Source organism: Sus scrofa, chromosome 1, assembly GCF_054392235.1.
Source record: "Sus scrofa isolate SSC_HxYL_T2T_F1_AM1 chromosome 1, Sscrofa_HxYL_maternal_Yorkshire_Landrace_v2.0, whole genome shotgun sequence".
NCBI lineage: Eukaryota > Metazoa > Chordata > Mammalia > Artiodactyla > Suidae > Sus > Sus scrofa.
The window spans coordinates 18,917,594-18,941,887 of NC_139383.1; the positions used below are offsets into that span (position 1 = coordinate 18,917,594).

Below are 24,294 nucleotides of genomic sequence, written 5' to 3' on the forward strand. Positions count from 1 at the left end.
GCGTAAGGGTTGAAATGATGAGCCATAGAAACTGAATCAAGAGAAGAAAAAAGCAGAAAGGAAGACAGGATTCTTATAGGAAGCCACACAATAAAATCACCTTTTATCAGACACTTAGGATAGAATGCAGAGAGACTGGAAAGGACATGTCCTTTTCTCTTTGGCTCTTTGATATTCTTGGTTCAACCAAAACTTTGAAGAAACCCTACTTGCACAGAAATGGGAGCCCATGCATGAAGTGCTGCTTCCCTGCGAAGTCTCCTCATGCTGCCTCTGCTTCATCCAGATGGTGCAGCACCAGCTCACCATCTTAAACCTGATGTGAGATAACTGGGCTTTGACCAGTCTCAGTGGCCTCAGCTACCACCTCAGCTTATTGCCCCCGTAAAACCCACGTCCCCGAGATTTCAGTGCCAGCAAAGTTAGGAGTTAACTCTACTTTAGAGATCTGTTTGTGGCCAGGGCTAACTAATACAGCATCATAAAAACTCGAGCAGAAGAATTCATTCTCTTCATCTTGTGCTGCCAGACAACTCTGTTATCAGCAATGCTGTGCCTATTGTAATGCAAGCAATTCACAAATTTGGTGAATGTATGAATCACCCAGGGAGCCTATAAAATGTAGATCTTGAAGCCTAATCCCTAGAGAATCTAACTAACCTCTTAGGTGCATGTGGGGCCCAGGAATGTACATCTTTGAAAACGACCTCAAATGGTTCCGAATCTTACTTTGAGAAATGCCGCATTAAGAAATGTATACAGCTTCCTCTTTTTGTTAGAAGTAAATGTTGCAAAGGGATGGGCTGAAAGGAAGAAACTAAAGATTTAGAATTCATTGAAGCCGAAGGTTCCTTTATAAGAGTGATTCCCAAACTTTAGCTTGCATCAGAATCACCTTGTTTAGAGACAAATTTCTGGGCACTCCCTCCCCACTAAAGTTTCTTATTCAGTAGGTATGGGGTGGAGACCCCAAATTTGCTTTCTAACAAGTTCCCAGGTGGTACTGAGGCTGCTGATCCAAGGATTGCACTTAGAGAACAACTGATTTCCATTTAGAAGGATATAATTACTTTTTCTCAGCACGAAGGGTTTCGCTTTTTGTTGTATTAATTCTTCCTAACAGGTGTGCAAGTATTGAGGGGGCAAATAGTATTTGTTGACTCCCTACTGTATGTCTTTCTCTTTTAATTCTCAAAGCATCCCAGAAGGGCAGGTTTAGAGAGATTATGTAATTTACACAGGTTCTCCACACTGATAAGTTGAATCAGAATTCAAATAATTGTATAGAGGACATGTCAGTCCCTTTCTAATCTGGAATCTTGTAAGTTATCACATTGTCAAAGGAAAATAGTAATTGGAAGACTCTAGATTTTATTTTTACTTGGTGCCAGTTATTAGCTGATTTCAAACTGGGAATATACCGTGTATGACCACAGTACAGACTATCACCAGACTATAAACACCATGATTTTATAAGGGTGCAACTTGCCTTTCTGCCAACAATCCCAGCTACTGCGAAAGTGTCGTGCTAGGGAAAAACCCTTTGGCCAAATAATCGAATAACTTAAAAGCGAATCCTGGATCAGTCACTGGATAGGTTAACCTTGTTCATCACATTCATTGAGGATTTTTGTTTTTTGTTTTTTTCCACACCTGCCACATGTTCCCAGGCCAGAGATGAAACCTGTGCTACAGTTGCAGCCTGTGCCACAGCTGCAGCAACACTGGATCTTTAACCTGCTGTACCACAAGGGAACTCCCTGATTCACTGAGTTTAAGTTTCCTCTTCCGTATAATGCAGAAACTAACACCATGCCCACAGGCTTTAGATAATCAACATAGAAGATTTAAAATAAGATCTTACCTAGTATAATATACCCTAGGGTTTTAAGATGGCAACAAACGTCAGATGAAATGGAATCTCAAGCTTCCCCATTAGGTATTTCTAGGGCTTTCTTTTCTTACTCCCTGATAGTTCTTAGTGTTGGAGTCATATACTTAGGCATATTTGATTCCATTCAAATTAGCATATTCTAATATCCAAGTTTATATATGTGACCACTTACTACAGTGTCAGGCACACACGGGTGCATAGTATTCTCTTCCTTTACATTATTCATATGGAGAATAAAATAATTTCCATATTTTCAGTGGCTTACAGTATGGTAACCTTTTCTCCCACGAATTACAAGTTCATTGAAGGCCAGAATATCATTATACACTTCATTTTATTTTTTTGCTTTTTAGGGCCGCACTTGTGGCGTATGGAGATTCCCAGGGATTGAATTGGTGCTACAGCTGCCCGACTACACCACAGCCACAGCAATGCCAGGTCTGAGCCACGTTTGTGACCTACACCACAGCTCATGGCAATGCTGGATCCTTAACCCACTGAGCAAGGCCAGTGATCGAACCCATGTCCTCATAGATGCTAGTCGGGTTCGTTAACCACTGAGCCACAACAGGAACTCCCTGTACTTCATTTTAAATTCTTAATTTCACCTACTATAGGGCAGAACTCATAGTATATACTCATTATTAGATGGTCTAACTTTAGTATGTAAAGTTTTATAGGGAATCTGTATGTGTTGGGAGCATATATAACAGTAAGATTCAAGAATAAATACCCTAGTAGTTCAAAAATTGCTAAAAATGTGATCCCCTCATTGCATATTCATGTAATTTGAGGAACTCTAGAGGAAATGACCATTAGAATACATTAATATACCCCCTTCAGAGAGGAAGTGCTCAGGGAGCATCTGCTGATGAAATGAACTTGACAAGACCTTTAGCATAATGCCTTTAGCTTTCCTCTTATCTTACAGGTGTCCAGGATACAGCAGACAGAGACCTTCAGTGAGCAATAAAACTTATTAAAATTACAGAAATGTAATTTTTATTTTATGATCAAAATTTAGTGCTTAGGTAATCTGGTTGGGATTTGAACATTAACATAATTTCTAAACTAGAAAACTTTAGAACAAAGTATACATTTAACCAAGTGCAATCACACTTGGTAAATATAAACCACACACACACACACACACACACACACACATGTGTATATATGTGGATATAGTAAATATATATAGTATCTACAATGTTTGATATCTTCGAAGATCTTGATTTGGATACACCATGCATGCATTATGCCTAAGAAAAAGCTACAGTATAATATTTGAGTTAAAGAAATAGTGTTATAATCCTGCTAATAAAATTAGTAGTGAGGCTTGAAACTGAGTACTTTTGAGAATTACAAAGCTTACATTTAATGCAACTAGATTAGAACTTCAAATGCTCAGACTAGCAACAGAGAAGGACTTTAAAATAACAACACTACTAATTATATATGAAGGCAGATGATATCACTTCTACATGCTCAAGATTCTCCATTTTCTATTAAGTGCAAGTAAGCAACTTTTACTAAAACTTAGGTATTGAATTATACTAAAGGTGGCACTGTTGCCTCATGTTAACCAGAGGCCAGACTTCCTAAAATTTTATAATAGAAATATCCTAGATTGTACATAGCCAAGTTTCAGACTTTACATTTTATCATGGGTTATAAAGATGTACATTTTAAAAAAATTAAATTATATTTTCTCAAATAAATTAAACATTGAGTTTAAATCAGTATACAGGGCAAAGTTTCCATTTAATTTACATAAAATCTTAAATTAGTTTACTAATGTACTACTGAAAAAAACACGACCAATTTTTGTTTGAAATAAAATATTTGTAATTGAATAGTAAGCTAATATTTTGAGGACATTAATAATTTATTTTCTCTAAAATATATCACAACCTTAAGGTTAAAGATTATAGGTAAATGCAATTGACAAATGTAAGTGGAAATATTCACATGTTTTAATTTAAGCAAATTGGCTGCCTAAAAAAACACATTTATGAACACATAATTAGAGAATGGTTATTATGAATTCAAAAATCACTTAACTTTCCAAAAGACTGGCCAACATATTTATTCAAATAGAAAATTTTCCTAGTTCATTTTAAATACAATTCAATTCTGAATTTCTTCACTACTTTCAGCAAAAAATATACTAAGTGACCCAAGTTCTCATTAAATTTTAATAGCTACTCATTCACCCATAAAATTATCAAACATGACATCAAAAAAGAAGACATGATTACTTCTAAAGATTTATTCTCTAGTTGGAATACAAATAATGAAGAAACTATTTTTTGAAGTGCTACTAGGTTCTAAGAACTATATATATTATTTTGAATCTTCACAACTTTGAAAGAGAGGTGTTAGCACATAATATAGGAGTTATTCTAATTTTGCAGGTGATTCATAACCTAGTTTTAGGTAGTTCAATGTATAGTAGTTTAGACTCTATCTGTATTTCTTCATTTAATGCTAACTTCCTGAACATGATGGAGGATAATATGAGAAAAAGAGTGTGTGTCTACACACACACTCACACACACACACACACACACACACACACACATGACTGGGTCACTTTGCTGTATAGTAGAAATTGACGAAACATTGTAAATCAACTATAATTAAAAAAATTTTAAAAATACAGATTATAGAAAAAAAACTTGTCACATTATCAGTGTTGTACCATAACCAAGATCTACATTTGACATTAGCCTAGTTCATAAATTATTATATTGTGTTTAGATACTGAAAATCTACTCGTGCTGGACAACTTGAACTTGAGAAACATACTGTACATTACATTCCCAGGACTTATTTATCTTATAACTGGAGGTTTGTGCCTCTTCACCACCTTTACTCATTTTCTATACCCACAACCACCTCTTTGGCAACCACCAATGTGTTCTATGTTTCTGTGGATTTTATTATTGGATTCCACTTATAAGTGAGATCAGGTAGCATTTGTCTTTCTCTGTCTGACTAATTTTCACTTATCGTAATGTCCTCAAGCGTCACTCATGTTGCTACAAAAGGCAGGTTTTTCTTCATTTTTTATGGCTGAATCATATTCCACTGTGTATATATACCACAGTTTCTTTATCCATTCATCCATCAGTGGACACTTAGGTTGTTTCCATGTCTCAGCTATTGTAAATAATGCTGCAATGAAATGGAGGTGCAGATATCTCTTAGAGATAATGATTTCATTTCCTTAGGATATATACCCAGAAGTGGAATTGCTAGGTCACAGCAGTTCTACTAGTCTTAAATTTTTGAGGAACCTTTATACTGTTTTCCATGGTGGCTGCACCAATATATATTTTCACTAACAGTGTACGAGGACTCCCCTTCTCCATGTTCTCGCCAATACCTGCTATCTCTTACCTTTTTGATAATAGCCATTCTAACAAACCTGAAGTGATATCTCATTGTGATTTTGAATTACATTTTCCTGATGACTAGTGATGCTGAGCATCTTTTCATGTATCTGTTGGCCATCTGTTTATCTTCCTTGGGAAAAACATCTATTCAGGTCCTCTGTCTATTTTTTTTTTTTTAAGTTGAATTGTTTCTTTTTTTGATACTGAGTTTTGTGAATTCTTTACATATTTGGGATATTAACCCTTTATTAGATATAGGATTTGTGAATATCTTTTTCCCATCCCCTAAGTTGCTTTTCATTTTGTTGATGGTTTCCTTTGCTATGCAGAAAATTTTTAGTTCATTGTAGTCCTGCTTGTTTATTTCTGCCTTTGTTGCTTGTGCTTTCCATATTAAATCTAAAAAAAAAAAAATCGCTGTGGAGACTGATGCTAGGGATTTTATCCCCTGTGTTTTCTTCAAGGGGTTTTATGATTTCAGGCTTTATAGTCAAGTCTTTAATCCATTTCGAGTTGATTTCTATGTATGGTGTAAGATAGGGATCCAGTTTCATTCTTTTGCATGTGGCTTTCCAGTTTTCCCTGCAACATTTATTGAAGAGACTATCCTTTTCCTGTGTATTGTAAGCAGCTCTTTGCAGGAAACCACCTTCGGCAGGGAACCCCTTTTCTCTTGTCACTTTAGCAAAGATATATTGTAACTAACCTTCAACAAGGCATGCCCACACTCTACTCATCTCTGACTCAAGCACACTTTTCAAATCTTTTGATCACATAATACCTTGCCTAACCTGTTGGTTCTTTCCTGGACCAAAGAAGTAGAAATGGAGAATAAGTAATTAACAAATGACTAGATCTCTTCCCTAGTTTCTCCTTCAGTAATCTCCAAACTGTATGAACAAGATAGCATCCAAAGAAAGATCAGGAAGAGTAGCCTGCACACAGTGGGAGATGCTACGAGTCTGATCCCCTATCTCAGTGATTAACTGAGGTTACTTCTCCTTTTACCTTTAAAAACTTTCATAGCTGAGAAGAATCTTTGGAGTTGGTTTTTGGGGGGACATGAGGCTGCCTTCTCCCTAGATTGCTGGCATTCTCATTAAAATCAACTTTCCTTTCTACCAACAACTGCCTCTCAGGTATTGATTTTCAAGTGGCAGAGCAGCCAAACCTGAGTTGTGTAACAGTGTATTCTTGGTTCTGCTGCTAAAAGTTAACTGACCATTTATGAGAGGGTTTATCTCTAGGCTCTCAATTTTGTCCATTGGTATACGTATCTTTTTTAATGCCAATACCATACTATTTTGTTTACTATAAGTTTGAAATCAGGAATCGTAGTGTCTTCAGACTTCGTTTTTTTCCTTAAGATTGCTTTGGCCAAAGAAGATATACAGATGGCCAACAAACACATGAAAAAATGTTCAACATCGCTGATTATAAGAGAAATGCAAATCAAAACTACCATGAGATACCACCTCACACCAGTCAGAATGGCCATCATTAATAAATCCACAAATAACAAGTGCTGGAGGGGCTGTGGAGAAAAGGGAACCCTCCTGCACTGTTGGTGGGAAAGTAAACTGGTACAGTCACTATGGAGAACAGTTTGGAGATACCTTAGAAATCTATACATAGAACTTCCATATGACCCCTCAATCCCACTCTTGGGCATCTATCCGGACAAAACTCTACTTAAGAGAGACACGTGCACCCGCATGTTCATTGCAGCACTAGTCGCAATAGCCAGGACATGGAAACAACCCAAATGTCCATCGACAGATGACTGGATTCGGAAGAGGTGGTATATATACACAATGGAATACTACTCAGCCATAAAAAAGAATGACATAAGGCCATTTGTAGCAACATGGATGGAACTAGAGAATCTCATACTGAGTGAAATGAGCCAGAAAGACAAAGACAAATACCATATGATATCACTTATAACTGGAATCTAATATCCAGCACAAATGAACATCTCCTCAGAAAAGAAAATCATGGATTGGAGAAGAGACTTGTGGCTGCCTGATGGGAGGGGGAGGGAGTGGGAGGGATCGGGAGCTTGGGCTTATCAGACACAACTTAGAATAGATTTACAAGGAGATCCTGCTGAATAGCATTGAGAACTTTGTCTAGATACTCATGTTGCAACAGAAGAAAGGGTGGGGGAAAAATGTAATTGTAATGTATACATGTAAGGATAACCTAACCCTTTGCTGTACAGTAGGAAAATAAAAAAATTATATATATATATATATATATATATAAAGATTGCTTTGGCTATATAGGATCTTTCAATAAAGAGTTTTAGGATTTCATTTTTTCTATGAAAAATGCCACTGTAATTTTGATAGAGATTGCACTGAATCTATACACAGCGGTGTGTAGTATTAACATTTAAAAAATATTGGATTGGAAGCCAGATCTTCAGGCAGCAGCTTTTAAATATGCAAATAGACCTTTCAGGGAAAGACTGGGAGATGAGCTTTTCTGTCTGCTCCCTCTGTGCCAAGCCCTGAGGGGACAGCTGCTTAAGAACATTTTCTTTGTTTACCACAGACTCATGGGTCCCAAAATGCAATCCTTGCTGGCTACCAGAGCCAGGCAATCAAGGAGTGCATCTTCTGAGTGGCAGCTGCGAAAGTCAGGGTGCCAGGCACGTTTCAGGAAGACATTGGCAACCTGGATCAGACCCAAGGAAAAGCATGGAGATAGCATTGGCCAGGCTGTCCTGTCTTCCTCAGGTAGAACTGCAGTCAGCCCCTAGATTGTATGCTAACTGGAAACCCAATCCTCAGGCAGCAGCTTTTAAAGTATGCAAATAGATCTCTTTCAGGGAAGAACTAGGAGATGGATATTTCTGTCTGCTTTCTCTGCACTGAGCCTTGGTGGCCACAGCATCCTTGTAAGCCTATTAAGAACTATCTCTGTTTGCTGCAGTCCTGTGGGTCTTATAGACATAAGCCCCACTGGCTTTTAGGACCAGGTGCCAGTGACTTATGTGGAAGTTTTACTAGCTGGGGCACTAGATGTTTGGTTCAAACCTCTTGCTATGGGAGTTGTGAGTTCCCTTCCAATTGTATGTTGCTGTGCTGGGGGTGGGGGTTATGGCGAGAGTATATCTCAACGTTTCCAACACTTTTTAGGGTGAGTTTTTTCTCATTTGCCTGATGCGTAGGAGTTCATCAGCTAGTTTCTGGGTTTCTTTCTAGAGGGAATTGCTCCTTGATCCTTGTCTGTGGGAGGTGATGAGTTTAGGAGCCTCCTGTGTCACTATCTTAAACCAGAATTTTCAGTTTTCAACTCTTTGGAGTAAATAGTAAAGATCACAATTATTGGTTACATAGTATAAATGAAAAATTAATCAGTCGATCTAAGAAAGAAATGGAAAATTATACTCGAGCCAGACTGAAGATTATAACCTGGGAACACCATTTCAGAAAGCTCCGAGAACTGTTCCACCCATTGTAACCGAGCAGGACCCTGGGAGACCTTCCCAGAGTGGGCCTCTACTCATGTCCTCAACTGCCTTTTTGTCTATAGAAAGACTTTAGTTGAAGAATCAATTTAATCAGGGAAATGAGATAATACAGAGAAAAAGGAAAACAAGACAGAATAATAATAGTTTAGTCATTCAACAAAGTCAAGGACCTTAGGTCTTCCTCATGGACTATAGATAATATTCATGTCCTTGGAGCTGTTTTGCAGGCGCTGAAGCTCTCACCAGATGGAAAAAGTCAACTGGATGCTGCCTGCAAACACCCAGACCCCAGAAGGTTGGTGATGCTGACTCCCAATTACGTCACCACCAGCCAATCAGGAAAATGTCTGTGAGTTGATCATGCCCTGCTCCTTGAACACTGTAAGACTCCTCACTGTCCCCTCCAAGAGGGGCACAGTCCTGGATGCATGAGCTCGCTGTGATCCCTGCTGTGTTCCTGCTTTGCCTGGCAATTAAAGCTACTTTTTCTGTTTCCTCCAACTCTGTCTCCGAGTTTCTATTTGGCATCGGTGTACAGAGGCAGCTGAGATTTCAGCAACACCTTTAGAAGTCAAGGCACAGTTATAAAACTTTTTTGCACCAGAGGGCTGTACATTGAATGACATTTATCGACAGCTTACACAATCCGGATCTAAGTCTCTTCATGGACTATATTGTATAGTTTTATTTTTAGAATAATGTACACATGTTATTTTTTATGATTATCACATTTACTTGTTTCAGTCTTCCTTTTATTTTTATAATATCCTCCATTATTATCTATGTATTGGAATGTTAAAATATCATCCCATCTCTCTTGGCTGAAGTTTAAACTTTTTGTGCCATTTTGCTTTAAAGTGTCACTTTTAGACTACTTACAGTAGTCATTTTTTATCTAACTTTAAAATTTTATCCTTCTAATTGATTAATAATCCATTTATATTTATCGTAATTACTGTCTTATTAGGACTTACTTCTGGCATTCTGTTTTTATTTATTTTAATTAATTAATTAAACTAGCTGATGAAGTAGTTCAGGTTTAATTATTATATTGCATAATGTGATTTAAAGTTTAGGAGTAGAGGCTATGTGAGATTTTTAAAAATCTGAAGCATCAAACTATTATTTTCTGCTCAGGAATATTGAGAATAGTTCATTTACATTTTGAAAAAATAAAGCTTAATCTTTCTTCAGTAGGAGATTTTCCTTCTTTTAAATATTTTTTAAAAATGTATTTTTAGGAGTTCCCTCTGTGGCTCAGTCATTAATGATCCTGACTAGAATCCATGAGGAAGCAGGTTCCATCCCTGGCCTCGCTAAGTGGGTTAAGGATCCGGTGTTGCTGTGAGCTGTGGTGTAGGTCACAGATCCAGCATTGCTGTGGCTGTGGTGTAGGCCAGCAGCTGTAGCTCTGATTGGACCCCTAGCCTGGGAACCTACATATGCCACAGGTGAGGCCCTAAAAAAAGGTATTTTTAGGGTTATACTTTCGCAACAACTTGGACAAACATAATTTTATAACTAGAAAGGTTTCCTGTACATTTCTTGGTCATTAAGTAATTTTTATGATGTGGAGAAAATTAGTTTAAACTAGGCCAAAAAATCATATATTTGTGGGTTTTATAAACCACACAGTAAAGATTCTGAAACATGTAATCAATTAACAAGAAATGCCACTGGATCAAAGTACAAATTGTAAGCAGAAATGTTTTGATAATCACATGATACATTTACTATTAAATATTTATATCAGATATAAAACATATGAATGACGTATAGGGTGACATACCTTTGTTATCATTTTTCTCTAAGTCTTTTAGTGCTTGAACAAACATCAGCTGACTTTCAGTGAGAGGCCAACTGTTATATAACACCAAACACTGTATAATATACTTGTATACCTGTGATAGAAAATGCAGGGTTTAAGCACAAACAATAAAAATAAACATAGTGTGTGCCTAATAATTTATTATTTTAAGCACATAAGTGCGTATTTTTCTGGATCATACAATAATAATTTAGATCCTGTCCGATGTTCTCCTAAATTTAGTAACAGCACAGTCTGTAAAAGTTTATCTTCACATCCTCATCAATACTTACCACCATGTATGCTAGTATTTATAATTTTTTCATTTATGTTTCCACATAAGATTTATTTATTTTACTTTTGTTACTCATCAAGTTTGGAAACAACTACATTCTTCTCTTAAAAAGGATTGGAAGGTTTGTATTTTCTGTTTTCTAGAACAATTTATTCCTCAAAAGTCTATTAGATCTATCCTACGGTCAGTTGGGTCTATGGCTTTTTTGGAAAGGATGTGATTTTGGTTATCATTGTGGTTTAATTATTCTTATTTACTCTTCTTCTTATTTCATATTTTCTATTTTTTGGTGGAGCAGCTACCCATTCTTTCCCCTGTCCCTGAAATTTTATATTTAAAACAATTTTTCTAAGTTCTATGTTTACTAGCATAGAGTTGTATATAATACTTAATTAAAAAAAAAAGTTGTTTGCATTTACACCTCCACCCTATTATTTTTTATTCTGTATTTGATTTATTTATATTTTCTTTCTTTTTCCTTACTTGATTGGTCATGCAAGAAGCATGTCTATTTTATTAATTGTAAAAAAGCTTAGGTTTATTAATCTTCCTGAATTTTGTTCCCTATTTTGTCAATTTCTACCCTTATTTTTATTAAAATTTTTTCTTTTTGAGTTATTCTTTTACTCTTTTTTCTAAGTTTTTGTTTCAATAGCTTGTCTCATTTGTTTTTATCATTCATACCTTCTGATGAATTAATTTAAAAGTCAACATTCCACTGAATGTTACTTTAGAAGTGGTTTACAAATTTTGATTTGTGCTTTTTTATTTTTAATGAGTTCCCTGTATTTCACAATTTCTTTTTTAATGATTTTTTAAAATACTAGTTAGTGTATCTGACTTTGTTTCCACATTTAAATAAGTTGTTAATTATCAATTTCTATATTATTGCATTATGTTCAGATAACACACAATATAGTTTGGTTTTTATCAAGGCTTCTTGTGTGTTCTATGAAAAAGTACATTATATTTTTATTAGGTGAAGTGCTCTATATAGATTTCTAAAGGATTAAGCTTATGGTGATATTTCAAATCATAACGATCAAATGTATTTTGTTTTTCAGCTTGGGTCTACTAGTTTCTGAGAGATGTGTGTTAAAATTTTCAACTATGAATTGTTAATTTATTTTTCTCTATAGTTCTATTAGTTTTTGCTTTTTATTTGAGTCTGGGCAGTGAGGTGTCTATGTGTAAGTTATTATCACACGTAACTTGTTTTAGTCTTCCTTTTATTTTTATAATATCCTCCATTGTTATCTATGTATTGGAACATTAAAATATCATCCCATCTCTCTTGGCTGAAGTTTAAACTTTTTGTGCCATTTTGCTTTAAAGCGTCACTGTGAGACTACTTACAGTAGTCATTTTTTATCTTTAAAATTTTATCCTTCTAATTGATAAATAATCCATTTGTATTTATCGTAATTACTGTCTTATTAGGACTTACTTCTGACATTGTTTTTATTTATTTATTTTAATTAATTAATTAATTTTCTTGCTTTCCAATGGAGAGATCATGTTTTCTTTTATTGCTTTAAAATTTGTGCATTGTTCTTTATTTCTTCAATTCAAGGCACATGCAATTCAGTTTTTATTAACATATGGCTTTGAAAAAGTCACATAGCCTCTTAATTAATATGTAATGTAAGATGATAACATCTATCTGTTAGTGTAACAAATTTATCACATATTTTAAAGTCCTGGCACAGAGAAAATGTCAGTAATTCTTCAATTGTGGTTATATACCAATGGCACTGCACATAAAAAGCATTAAACATTAATAATTTTAGGAAAATAATTGTTTCAATATATATTACATTTTTACAGTCAGTGACACCGAGTAATTCTTTTAAATGTAAATTACCTGCTGTGGTGTGCTGGCATTTTCTTCTGTACTGGGTACAGACACGGTTTCCTCATCCAAAATAGGTTGACCAGAGTCTGCTACTGCACTTCCGGGTCTTTTATAGGATTTCTGACTTCCCTGGGCAGATTTCTTCTTAAGGTAAAAGTCTTGCTCTCTCTTGAATGAAGCATGACTCAGAATTTGCTTACTAGCTGAATATAAGAAATAGTATGTTTAAGGTAAAATATGTGGAATGCGTAATTACTGATTGTTGTGTTATTTAGTTATATCCCTGTATGAAAAGCTCAAAGGAACAGGTCAGTTTGTTTTGTTTTAATGAGACGAAAAGCAGCATCGGAGTTCCTGTTGTGGCTCGGTGGGTTAAGAACCTGACTATATCTATGACGATGAGGTTTGATCCCTGACCCCTCTCAATGGGTTAAAGGATCTGGCGTTGCCATGAGCTATGGTGTATGTGGCAGACATGGCTTGGACCTAGTAGTGCTGTGGCTGTGGTGTAGACCGGCAGCTGCAGCTCCAGTTTGACTTCCAGCCTGGGATCTTACGTATGCTGTAAGTGCAGCCCTGGAAAAAAAAAAAAAAAAAAAAAAAAAAAAAAAAAAAGGATTTCTGTCATGGCTCAGCAGTAACAAATCCAGCTAGTATCCAAGAGGACATGGGTTTGATCTCTGGCTCATTGGGTTCACGATCTAGTGTGGCCTGTAGGTTGCAGATGCAGCCTGGATCCACGTGGCTATGGCTGTGGTGTAGACCAGCAACTATAGCTATGATTTAATTCCTAGCCTGGCAACTTCCATATGCTGCAGGTGCAGCCCTAAAAAAATTAAAAAAAAAAAAAATAACCCAACATCACTGGCTTCTTGGCCTATTATAATTGTAGATAAACTTGCATAGAGTGGTGCATATTCTGAGTAACCGCTGATTACAAAAAGCGTGTACAACAATTCAACAATGTCCATTCATTCTATGCTACTCAAATGATACCAGACATTCTTCTTCAGTGTTTAATACTATGTATGTGTATATGACTACAATTTTTAATTTCTACATTCATTATGTGATAATTAATAATATAAGGATGATTGGGGGATATAAATAGATGCAAATTGAATGTTAATTAATTCATCAAACATGTACTGAGGGAACATAAGTGAATAACACAGGGAAATTCAAATTCCAGCAATGACAGAATGGACATTAGGTTCGTTTTCACACCATTAAAAAAAGGATAAAATTGGACAAAAAGCATAAAGCAAGTATTTTAAGGCACTGGACAACAGACAGCCTAGGACTGTGATCCTTGAGAGAAAGGCAACACTCAAGGTGATCTCTCCATATCTTCACATGTCTGCCCATGGGGACCGTCTCCCCAGTGGAAAAGGGAAATTGAATCCAAATAGTAAACAGCTCTGTCAACTTTAGGAAGCAAACACTGGAATTCAAGGCTCCTGAAACAACTAAAATTTGTGATGCAGGGTACCAGAAAGGAGGCATCAGAGCAGGAAAGGAACTCAGAAATATGCATAGGGGTCCACTTGAACCTTTAGCTGAATTTTAAACTTCATTTGGGAGTTCCCGTCGTGGCCCAGCGGAAACGAATCTGACTAGTATCCATGAGGATGCAGGTTTGATACGTGGCTTCACTCAGTGGGTTGAGGATCCAGTGTGGCTGCGAGTTGTGGTGTAGGTTGCAGATATGGCTCAGATTTGGCGTTGCTGTGACTGTGGTATAGGTCGGCAGCTATAGCTCAGATTTGACCCCTAGCCCAGGAATCTCCATATGCCACCAGTGCTGCCCTAGAAAAATAAATAAATAAATAAACTTCATTTGTACAAATACCTAGCAATACCTAATAAACAATTAGTGGAAGATTGTGAGCTTAATGGAGCCTCTAAAGGTGACAGTGTTGAGAGACATTAGCATTCTGCCAAAATAAGGAAAATTTAATGAAAAATATAGGGCATTCAGTTGAAACTCAAGAAAGGCTATTCTTTAAGAGTAGAGGTATCGGAGTTCCTGTCGTGGCGCAGCGGTTAACGAATCCAACTAGGAACCATGAGGTTGCGGGTTCGGTCCCTGCCCTTGCTCAGTGGGTTAAGGATCCGTCGTTGCTGTGAGCTGTGGTGTAGGTCGCAGGCGCGGCTCGGATCCCGCGTTGCTGTGGCTCTGGCATTGGCCAGCGGCTACAGCTCTGATTCGACCCCTAGCCTTGGAACCTCCATATGCCGCGGAAGCGGCCCAGAGAAATAGCAAAAGAGACCAAAAAAAAAAAAAAAAAAAAAAAAAGTAGAGGTACCTTAAGCCTAGTGTAATGGAAACTCTAGACCTGCCTTAAAAAAGCTTAAAACAAAGTTTTGGCAAGATTACGCTAAACTGTCAATAAATTGCAGAAAAAATTAAACAATCTTTTAATAAAGACAGAATGATCTAGAGTCTTAGTAATGTAGAAGATACAACAGACAGTACACAATGTAAATCACTTGAGAAAAAAGTCAATAGAAATATCCCCATAGTTGACAAAGATGTTGGACTTAGCAAACACAGCTATTAACAATGTGTTTAAGGATTTAAGGGAAAAGGTTGACATAATGAAAGGACACATAGTGAATATCAACAGAAAAATGAACTATATAAAGAATAAAAAAATTCTACATCTGACTGTAACTGAAATGAGACATTCCTAGATGGACTTAAACTTTGTCAAATGTAGAAGAAAAGATTAGTAATCTTGAAAATAGGCAATACACATGATCGAGAAGGAGGCAAAGAATAACCAAAAAAAATAATAATAATAATAATAAAAAAATAAAAGAAAAAACTGAACAGAGGCTAAATAACCCATGGTCTGATATTGCAGTGGGTGGAAAATTAAGCCCCCCAAAAGAGATATATCCTTCTAGAACCTCAGTATGTAACCTTATTACAAAAGTGTTTGTAGCTATAATTAAGGTAAGGATTCCACTGAGCTCAACCTGGATTACAGAGGGCACTAAGTCCTTAAAAGAGAAAAGAAGAAGACACAGATACACAGAAAGACCGTCATGTGAAAACAGCGGCAGGTATTGACAGAGTTGTGCCCTCATATGCAAAGAAATGCCAAGAGCTGCCAATAGCTAGAAAAGGCAAAGAAGGATTCCCTTGTAGAGGTTTTAATGGAATTGTGGCCCTGATAGCACCCTGATTTTGGGCTTGCGCCCTGTAGAACTAATACATTTTTCTTGTTGAAAGCCATCAAGTTTGTCATGATTTGCAGCAACAGCCTTAGGAAATGAATATAGACATCAAATGATATAATTTATGTGTATTTGTATTCCTAAATGGAGGTCCTATAAAAATAAAATACTTAGGTATAAATTTAATAACCTGTTTGTAAACTCTGTACATTGAGGGTGTAAAACAATATTTTTATTGTTGAGAGAAATTACAGACCTACTGTGTTCATGGACCAGAGCACTCAGTTTTGTTGAGATGGCAATGCTCCCCAAGTTTAACAAAATTCCAATTAAAAGCTAAAGCTGTAAAACAAGGGTGGACTATCCACACAACAGAATAATACTCAGCAATATAAAAAGCAATGGAATAGCAACAACATAGATAAATCTTAAAAATGTTATGCTGAGCAGAAGATACCAGTGCCAAGAGTATTTACAGTTTTCCACTTTCATGAAGTTCTGGAAGACGTAAAACTAGTTTACTGTGATGGAATTGTGAACAGTGGTTGCCTCTGGGAGTTGGAGAATTGAATGAAAATAGGTTCAGGGACTTTTTCTGGATGATAGAAATGAGCCTTGCTTTGTGTGCATCTACTTTAAAAAAGAAAAAAATAAATATTAGAAAATAGGTAAAAGATAGTTCTTTTTAGCAATTCGCTTGTACACTTGAAATAGTCAGCATAAACACTCTCAGGAATAATGAGAGATCAGGAAGAGTGCAGGCCACAAGATAGTTATGCAAGGGTCAGCTAGAAGGTATAATTAATTTAAAAATGAAACATGATGGCAGAATTCAGAAAAAAAGCATATTTATCAAAATAAATTGTAAATGGATTACATTAATCCATTTCAGAGACTAGAATTTTGTATTCAATGGGGAAAAAAATACTCTTTTATAAGAGAAAGTTTGAAAAACTAAATGTATGAACTGAAATGAACAGGCAATTGAAAACAAATGAAAGAATCAGTGTTAATATCAGACAACCTATTAATGTTGAAAAAAGGGGAGTTTCCATTGTGGCTCAGGGGTAACAAACCTGACTAGTATCCACGAGGATGTGGGTTTGATCCCTGGACTTGTTCAATGGGTTAAGGTCCAACATTGAGGTGAGCTGTGGTGTAGGTTGCAGACACGGCTCGGATCCTGCAAGTAACTTCCATATGCCATGTGTGCGGCCCTAAAATAAGTAAATGAATAAATAAATAAAGTTGAAAAAAGGATGCTTTCAAATTCATTTAAAAAATGCAACATATTGTGGCTCAGGGGGTTAAGAATCCGACTGGTATCCTTGAGGATGTGGGTTTGATCCCTGGCCTCACTCAGTGGGTTAAGGATCTGGCATTGCCTATGGTGGAGTTTGTAGACATGGCTCAGATTCTGTGGTGCTGTGGCTGTGGTGTAGGCCAGCAGCTGCAGCTTAGATTTGACCCCTAGCCTGGGAACTTCCATATGCCTCAGGTGTGGCCCTAAAAAAGCAAAAAGCAAAACAAAACAAAATCAGTAAGTACAAAGTAAATGTAGAACTTTATGCAACTTGTGACATAATATAAAATGTACAAAATGAAAAACACTAGAGATGAATTTTTTACATATTTCACAATGAAAGTAGATCTTAACATATTTTTCTCAGAAACTTACATACCAATGAGATGAAATGTAGATGACAACTGAAATTTTTAAATATCGCAGCGAGTTTTTTATTATAGAAAGTATGTGTGCATGTGTGTGCATGTGTGTATTTAGACAACAAACTATTTACCTACAAAACAGACCCTAAGTGTTCTTTGTAAACCTCAGCATAGCAAAAGTGATTTCAATAAGGTCACAGAAAAACATTTATCAAATCCTCAAAATAGAAAATATATAAGCCACACTGTAACTCCACAAAACTTCACAATAACAAAATAGCCAAAATAATTTTAACAAAGAATACATTTTTAAAGTAATTTTTAACAAAGAATACATTTAAAAAATATTATTTTTTATTAACAATAAAAATTAATATTTAAAAGTATGCAAACATATTCAGAAAAATTTTATGGAGGGTTTTTTTTTGTCTTTTTTGTCTTTTGGGGACCACACCTGCAGCATATGGAGGTTCCCAGACTAGGAGTTGAATCAGAGCTACAGCTGCTGGCCTGCACCACAGCCACAGCAACACCAGATCCAAGCCGCGTCTGCAGCCTACACCACAGCTCACGGCAATGCCAGATCCTTAATCCACTGAGCGAGGCCAAGGAATGAACGTGCAACCTCATGGTTCCTAGTTGGATTCGTGTCCACTGAGCCACAAACGGAACTCCGTAAATGTAAGTCTGAGCTCTGTAGTCATCTGTATTTTTAAAGAACCCTGTGTAAACAAATGTGTGCAGATCCATTTGAAATACTAGATGAAACTGTCGCTTTTAAATAAAAATAGATATTGGAAAAGTGAAAGAAAGTTTGAAGAAAATAATTATTGAAATTGTTGAAAAGATAATTAAAAACAAAGAAAGATAGCCCCTCAAAACATGACTTAGATAATTTTGAGGTAAAATCTAATACAAAAAAATGTGGAGTTCCCTGGTGGCCCAGCAGTTAAAGATTCAGCATTGTTACTGCTGTGGCTTGGGTTCAATCCCTGGCCCTGGAAAGTCCACATGCTCTGAGTGTAAAGGGGGCAGGTGTCAGGAAATAAACAAACAAATGATTTCTGTAGTATTTGAATGGCTTCCAAAATTAGAAAGTTTCCAAATTAAATTTCAAAAATTTGTCATAATTCTAACTTGAGAACCTGGAAAGAATAGTGTAGTGTGCACACACAGAGAGAAAAACACCCACAGAGACATAGAGTTAATAATAGAATCTAACAAACTAAATAAAATTGCATATTCTAAACATGGGAATGTATTAAAACATCATAGAAAAATACGTTTAATATTGAGAATGATTCCAGATTGGGAGTTCTTGTCATGGCACAGAGGAAAGGAATCCAACCAGAAACCATGAGGTTGTAGGTTCGATCCCTTGCCTCGCTCAGTGGGTTAAGGATCTGGCATTGCTGTGAGCTGTGGTATAGGTGGCAGACACGGCTCGGATCCTGTGTTGCTGTGGCTATGGCGCAGGCCAGCGGCTGTAGCTCCAATTAGACCCCTAGCCTGGGAACCTTCATATGCCATGGGTGCGGTCCTAAAAAATAAAACAAAAAAACAAAAAAAAACAAACAAAACCCAAAAGACAAATAAAAAAGGAATGATTCCAAATTAAAAATTAATTTATGAAATTCAAAAAAGATAAAATTTGATGACTTCTATAAACAACAAAATGAGTAGTTAAAAAATTTCAGATTAGTTCCATGTTAAAATTCTTAGCTATCAATAGAAAAAAATTTCTTAAATGTTATAAAATGTTATTAGAAGTCACAATAAAATTAATACTTAATGGAAAATGCTATAAGCCTTCCTATTTAAGAAAAGGAAATATATCATCATTGCTCTTACTTAACATTGATTTGTAGATCCCAACTGATGCCACAAATAAGAAAAAGTCGTAAGAAGAAATACCAATCACCAAAACTGGTAAAATCCTAGTTCCGTTTAAAATGAGAATGCAAAACTGGTAAATAGAGGCATAAAAGCTAAAATGCAAACAGTATTTTTTCTGGGTAGCATGATTACAAGGAATTTCTTGTTGCCTTGTTTACAATTTTCTATTTTTCAAATTTTCTACATTGGGTATGTGTTATTTTTATAGTCAGAACCAAGTTATGAAAACAACTGAATATATCTCCCAGTTTCACCATTGCCATCATTTCAGAAATAATTTAATTTTATTAATTAAAAGCTCTTGTGATAATAGGACAAATCTGATTCCATATTAGATCTGTTCCTTACATTTTAACCTTTGTCCTCCGTTGCTTGCAGTTAAACATGCTGGCTCTGCACCACTCATTAAAAAAAAAAAATGTATATATATTGCTGCTCATAGAAATGTACAGGACAGCCTATTTTCAAGGCTATAACCTTTAAGATAAAGGTTTGAAATAAAAAGTTGCAGAACAGAGAATAACATTTGCTTTTGTTGGAGGTTTACCAGAACGTGGTGCACCGACTGTGACCTGACCTACCGGCACAGGTGCAAGAACAAAGGATTTCTGTACCAAGAAGTTGCATCTCCCTCTCCCCCTCCCCTTTCTTGTATAAAAGAAGTGTGAATTCTGACTGGGGGGAGATGGTTCTTTGAGACACTAGTCTGCCATTTTCTGGGTCTGCTGGTTCTGACTAAAGGCATTATTCCTTGTGCTGACAACTCCTCTCCCAACTTAGCGGCCTCTCATGTGAAGAGCAGAACAAGCTTGGACTCAGTTTCAGGACTATGCAAGTGATAACTTTAAAGTTTCTGTTAGTTTTAATAAGCAGAATATTTTCTAAAAATAATGTCCTCAGCTGGCACTGTGATCTTGGACTGCGAGCAGCCAGGACTGTGATATAATACATTTCTGTTGTTCAACTCACCTGCTTTGCCAGTTTGTGGGCATTTGTTGGGGCAGCCCTCTTGAACTAACACTGCCTTATGTCAGGTCACACACTTGGGTAATTTAGAAGCTTCTACCTAGTTGCTTTCCCTGTCTCCAGTTATGCTCCCCTTCAGCCATTCAACACAACTGCAGTCTTGGGAGTGAGGGTTGTTTTTTTTTTTTTTCATTTTCCATACCTTTTGTGATTACATATAATTTCATAATAATACAGTTTTAACCCATTACTATCTATTCTTAGAAGTTATATTCAAAGTACTTTTTCAATTCATACTGTGCAGACACAATATCTTAACACAAGCCTATTAAGGACATTTTTCTTAAAATTTTCCAAAGCCTCTCCTTGCCTCTATGATAAAATCTAAGTCCGCTGCCTTATATGGCCCTTCAGGAACCCAGCCAACAATGGGTCTTACTACTTGCTATTGCACTCACAAATGAAACAAAATCAAAGTAAAACATTTTTTTCAAAATAATAAAAATGTATTTCTTATTCAAAAATCTAAGAAGGATCATGTAATAAAAAAGTCTTTAAAGAATTGTTGTAAAAATCTATTGATCTTCAGAGACTAATTTGGCACACAAATGCAATCTGTGTTGCAGTTTTTGAGAAATATTTTACCGTGTTAACAAATTCTACTGATTTAAATGTTTACTTGCTGTTTTGACTTAAAAACTTTGAAAATCAGTTACGTAAACATAAATATCTGTTTATCAATCTAAATAACCAACCTGAAAAGCCACACTTACTTACACTGAGAGCTCAAGGCTTTCTCATTCCCCAAGAAGTTAACTGTCGGAATTATAGCTTGGCCCTTCCCAGTGGAGCTCACGATAACCTCTTCATTTTCTAGGATCTGTAGCTTGATAAATGCATCTGGTTTAGATACACGTACCTGTATTGTAACAGGATGTGGTAGTGCAACTTTAATTGAGTACCTATAAAGAAAAATATTCACTTTTATAAGCAAGTGTGTTGGTCTTTCCCTCAAGTCAGTATAGGAAACTGAATCATTTGCTGATACGACAATCTATGAGTAGAGCCACTGGTAAAATCAGATAAAATCCCAGAAATATTAGTGCTATTTGAGACTTTGGCAAAAGATCCCGATAGGCTATAGTAAAATGAAGTAAGTATAGGAAGTTTATTATCATCATACCCCAGACAGGAAATAGAACTTATTATTTAGATAAGATAGGCAGTCATAAAACTTGATAGATTGCAAATTATTGTCACATCAAACCTTTCTTTCCATTTTGCCCTCTTCTCCAGCTGGACAAAAAGCACAATTGGTAGTAGCTTTCAAAACTTCTTTGAATCTCAAAAATACAGAGAAATTAAAAGTAGTACCTCTCTCCTGCACTCTCACACTTTAATCATGCCAGTTGGGAACCTCTTGCAAAATGACTGAAAATGAGCTGTCTAATGCCTTTCCAACTCCTTCCTTAAAGAGTTTTTTCTTGTTCTGTTGGTTTGTTTTTTTCTCATTTTAGGTGAATCCGTGCAAAAACACAGGACTCTATCAACTGTCAATTTCTCTAGAAATTTGCTTCTCTCCTCTACCTTCAATTTCCCCATTTTACTCCTCCTGGGCATTGGATTTTGTACCTGAGCAGGTCTCATTCATTTAAAAAGAGATCAAAACAAAACAAAAAACAAAATAAAATGAAGCGAAACCTTCAATCAACCCTGCTGTCCAGCCTTGGCTGTTATTTCACTCCCCAGCTCATAATCTAAGACAGTTTTACGTCCATTGGCAGCCTCCTCACCTCCCACTGACTCACAACACTGCTCTTCCTCCAGCCATGGTGCTGAGCTTGGTTTTGCCACTCTTTCAAGCAGCTTGTCATCGCCCAAATAGAAACCTCAGTTCTTATCTTCCTTGACCTCTAGGAGAATTTGACAAGGTTGAATCAACCCTCATTTCCTCTTTCTTCACAAACCTTTTCCCCCTGAGCATAACAACTTTTGTACCTCCTATTTCGGGGGTGCTCTTTTTAGACTTCTCTCACATGGACCTTCCCATAAATGTCAGAGCATCTTAACATTCTGTCCTGGATCTGACTCTCTTTGTACAAACTTTCCTGGGCACTTCGATGGGCAGGAACAGAATATGACTTCCAAATCTGGGTCTCCGGCCCAACTTCCCTATGCAATGTCACTCAGACATTTTAATGACCTACCATGTTAAACAACTAAAAATGAATTAATTGTCATTCTGTTGCCCAAGTGGAAAATGGAGTCCAATAGTAACCAATGGTTCCCCCCAAGGTCAAATCCCAATCAACCAAGGCTATCAATCTTCCTTCCTCGATATCTTCAAATCCTATCTTGAATTCCCATTGTGGGTTAATGATCCTGTTGTCTCTGTCATTCATTTGATCCCTGGCCCCAGGAACTTCCATTTGCCATGGTTGTGGCCAAAAAAAAAAAAAAAAAAACCCTTATGCTGTAGTCTTAACTCTAGTACCTCATAGTGTCACCATTCTTGAAGACATTGTCTCCCAGAGATAATCAAGTTAAAATGAGGTCCTTTATAAAAAAAAAAAAAAAAAAAGGAAATTTGGAAAACAGAGGCACAGGGAGAATGCTGCCTGAAGAGGAAGACAAAGACCAGGGTGATAAATCGACAAGTCAAAGAATGCCAATTACCAGAAACCTCTAGAAGTTAGCACAAAGCATGGAGTATTTTCTCCCTCAGTCCCCAGCAGACACTGTGGTCTCAGACTTCCAGCAGCCAGGACTGTGAGATAATACATTTCTGTCACTCAAGCCACCTACTTTGCCCACTTGTGGGCCTTTGATAGGGCAGCCCCAGTGAACAAGCACTGCCTAATTTCAGGCTGCCATTATCACACACCTAGGTGATTTAGAAGCTTCTACCTGGTTGTGACCACTGTCTCCAGTTATGCTCCCCTTCATCCATTCAACACAACTACAGTCTTGTTAGTGAGCTCCCCCCACCCCATTTTCCATGCCTTTTGCGATTACATGTAATTTCACATTAATATAGTTCTAACATCATTTTCTGTTCTTAGAAATTATATTCAGAGTACTTTTTCAATTCATACACAATATTTTAACACAAGTCTATTAATGCCACTTTTCTTAAAATTCTCCAAAGCATCTCCTTGCCTCTGTGGTAAAATCTGAGTCTCTTGCCTTATAAGCTCCTTCAAGAAAGGGCCAACCTCTGGGTATTACTGTCTGCTAAAGCACTCTAGAACCCCCCCTTGCAAACAAGACAAATGTCTTTAGTTCCCTGAAAAGGTCATACACTCTTTAATTTCTGAACTTTCCATGTGCTATAGTCAGTTCTTTCCTCATCTTCCCCCAAACTCAGCTTGACAGTGTCAGGACCAGCTGCTGGGACTAATTTAGGTGTTCTTTTCAATATCATGGCTGAGTCTATTAGAGGCCCTGCTGTGTAATACAACGTTTTCCTACCATAGTAGTTAAAATACTCTATCACAGTTGTTATTTTTAGTTACTGGCACATTTCATTCCTTTTCTCTAATTTTTTTTTTTTACTTTCTTTCTAATAAGGCAGTATGTGAATGTATTACAAGAAGCAGATAGATTAAAAAGAGAATTCTCCAACCCTTTCACTGCCTTCAGTTTTTGTGCTTTCTTTCATTTAGCATTTTCTCTAAAATCTTACCTATAAAATATATTTTATATATATATGATATATCAATGACTACAAATGTAAGAAAATATACTTGGTATATACTGTATATATTGTTCTGTAATTTAATTTTGTTGTTGATTATCTTTCATTGCAAAAACATGAGCATGTTTGTTAAAAGGAAAAATATTTCAAA

General features: G+C 36.4%; 1 protein-coding gene and 1 long non-coding RNA gene across 21 annotated transcripts in view; one reads left to right on the forward strand and one right to left on the reverse strand.

The window, feature by feature from the left end:
• LOC102160169 (uncharacterized) overlaps positions 1-24,294 on the forward strand; it is a 426,691-nt gene that overhangs the window by 379,517 nt on the left and 22,880 nt on the right. For 5 of the 9 annotated variants that reach the window (XR_002338311.2, XR_014845122.1, XR_002338317.2 and 2 more), the window contains one exon: positions 8,990-12,167. The exons of 1 other annotated variant lie outside the window; for it this stretch is intronic. This is a non-coding gene — a long non-coding RNA (uncharacterized LOC102160169). Of the gene's footprint in view, positions 1-8,989; positions 12,168-24,294 lie in introns of those variants that run through there. 3 more of the 9 variants (XR_014845124.1, XR_014845123.1, XR_014845137.1) reach the window with 1 other exon arrangement.
• The window catches only part of ADGB (androglobin), a 158,559-nt gene that overhangs the window by 20,315 nt on the left and 113,950 nt on the right, over positions 1-24,294 (reverse strand). For 7 of the 12 annotated variants that reach the window (XR_014845045.1, XM_021072116.2, XM_085024322.1 and 4 more), the window contains 3 exons: positions 21,224-21,408; positions 12,740-12,933; positions 10,563-10,674 (listed from right to left, as the gene is read on the reverse strand). Coding sequence is in view for 6 of the 12 variants with exons in the window: in XM_021072116.2 (XP_020927775.1) it covers positions 10,563-10,674; positions 12,740-12,933; positions 21,224-21,408 (491 nt within the window). In the remaining 6 variants the exon portion in view is untranslated. Of the gene's footprint in view, positions 1-10,562; positions 10,675-12,739; positions 12,934-16,992; positions 17,134-21,219; positions 21,409-24,294 lie in introns of all 12 variants that reach the window. The other 5 variants (XR_014845027.1, XR_014845057.1, XR_014845051.1 and 2 more) reach the window with 5 other exon arrangements.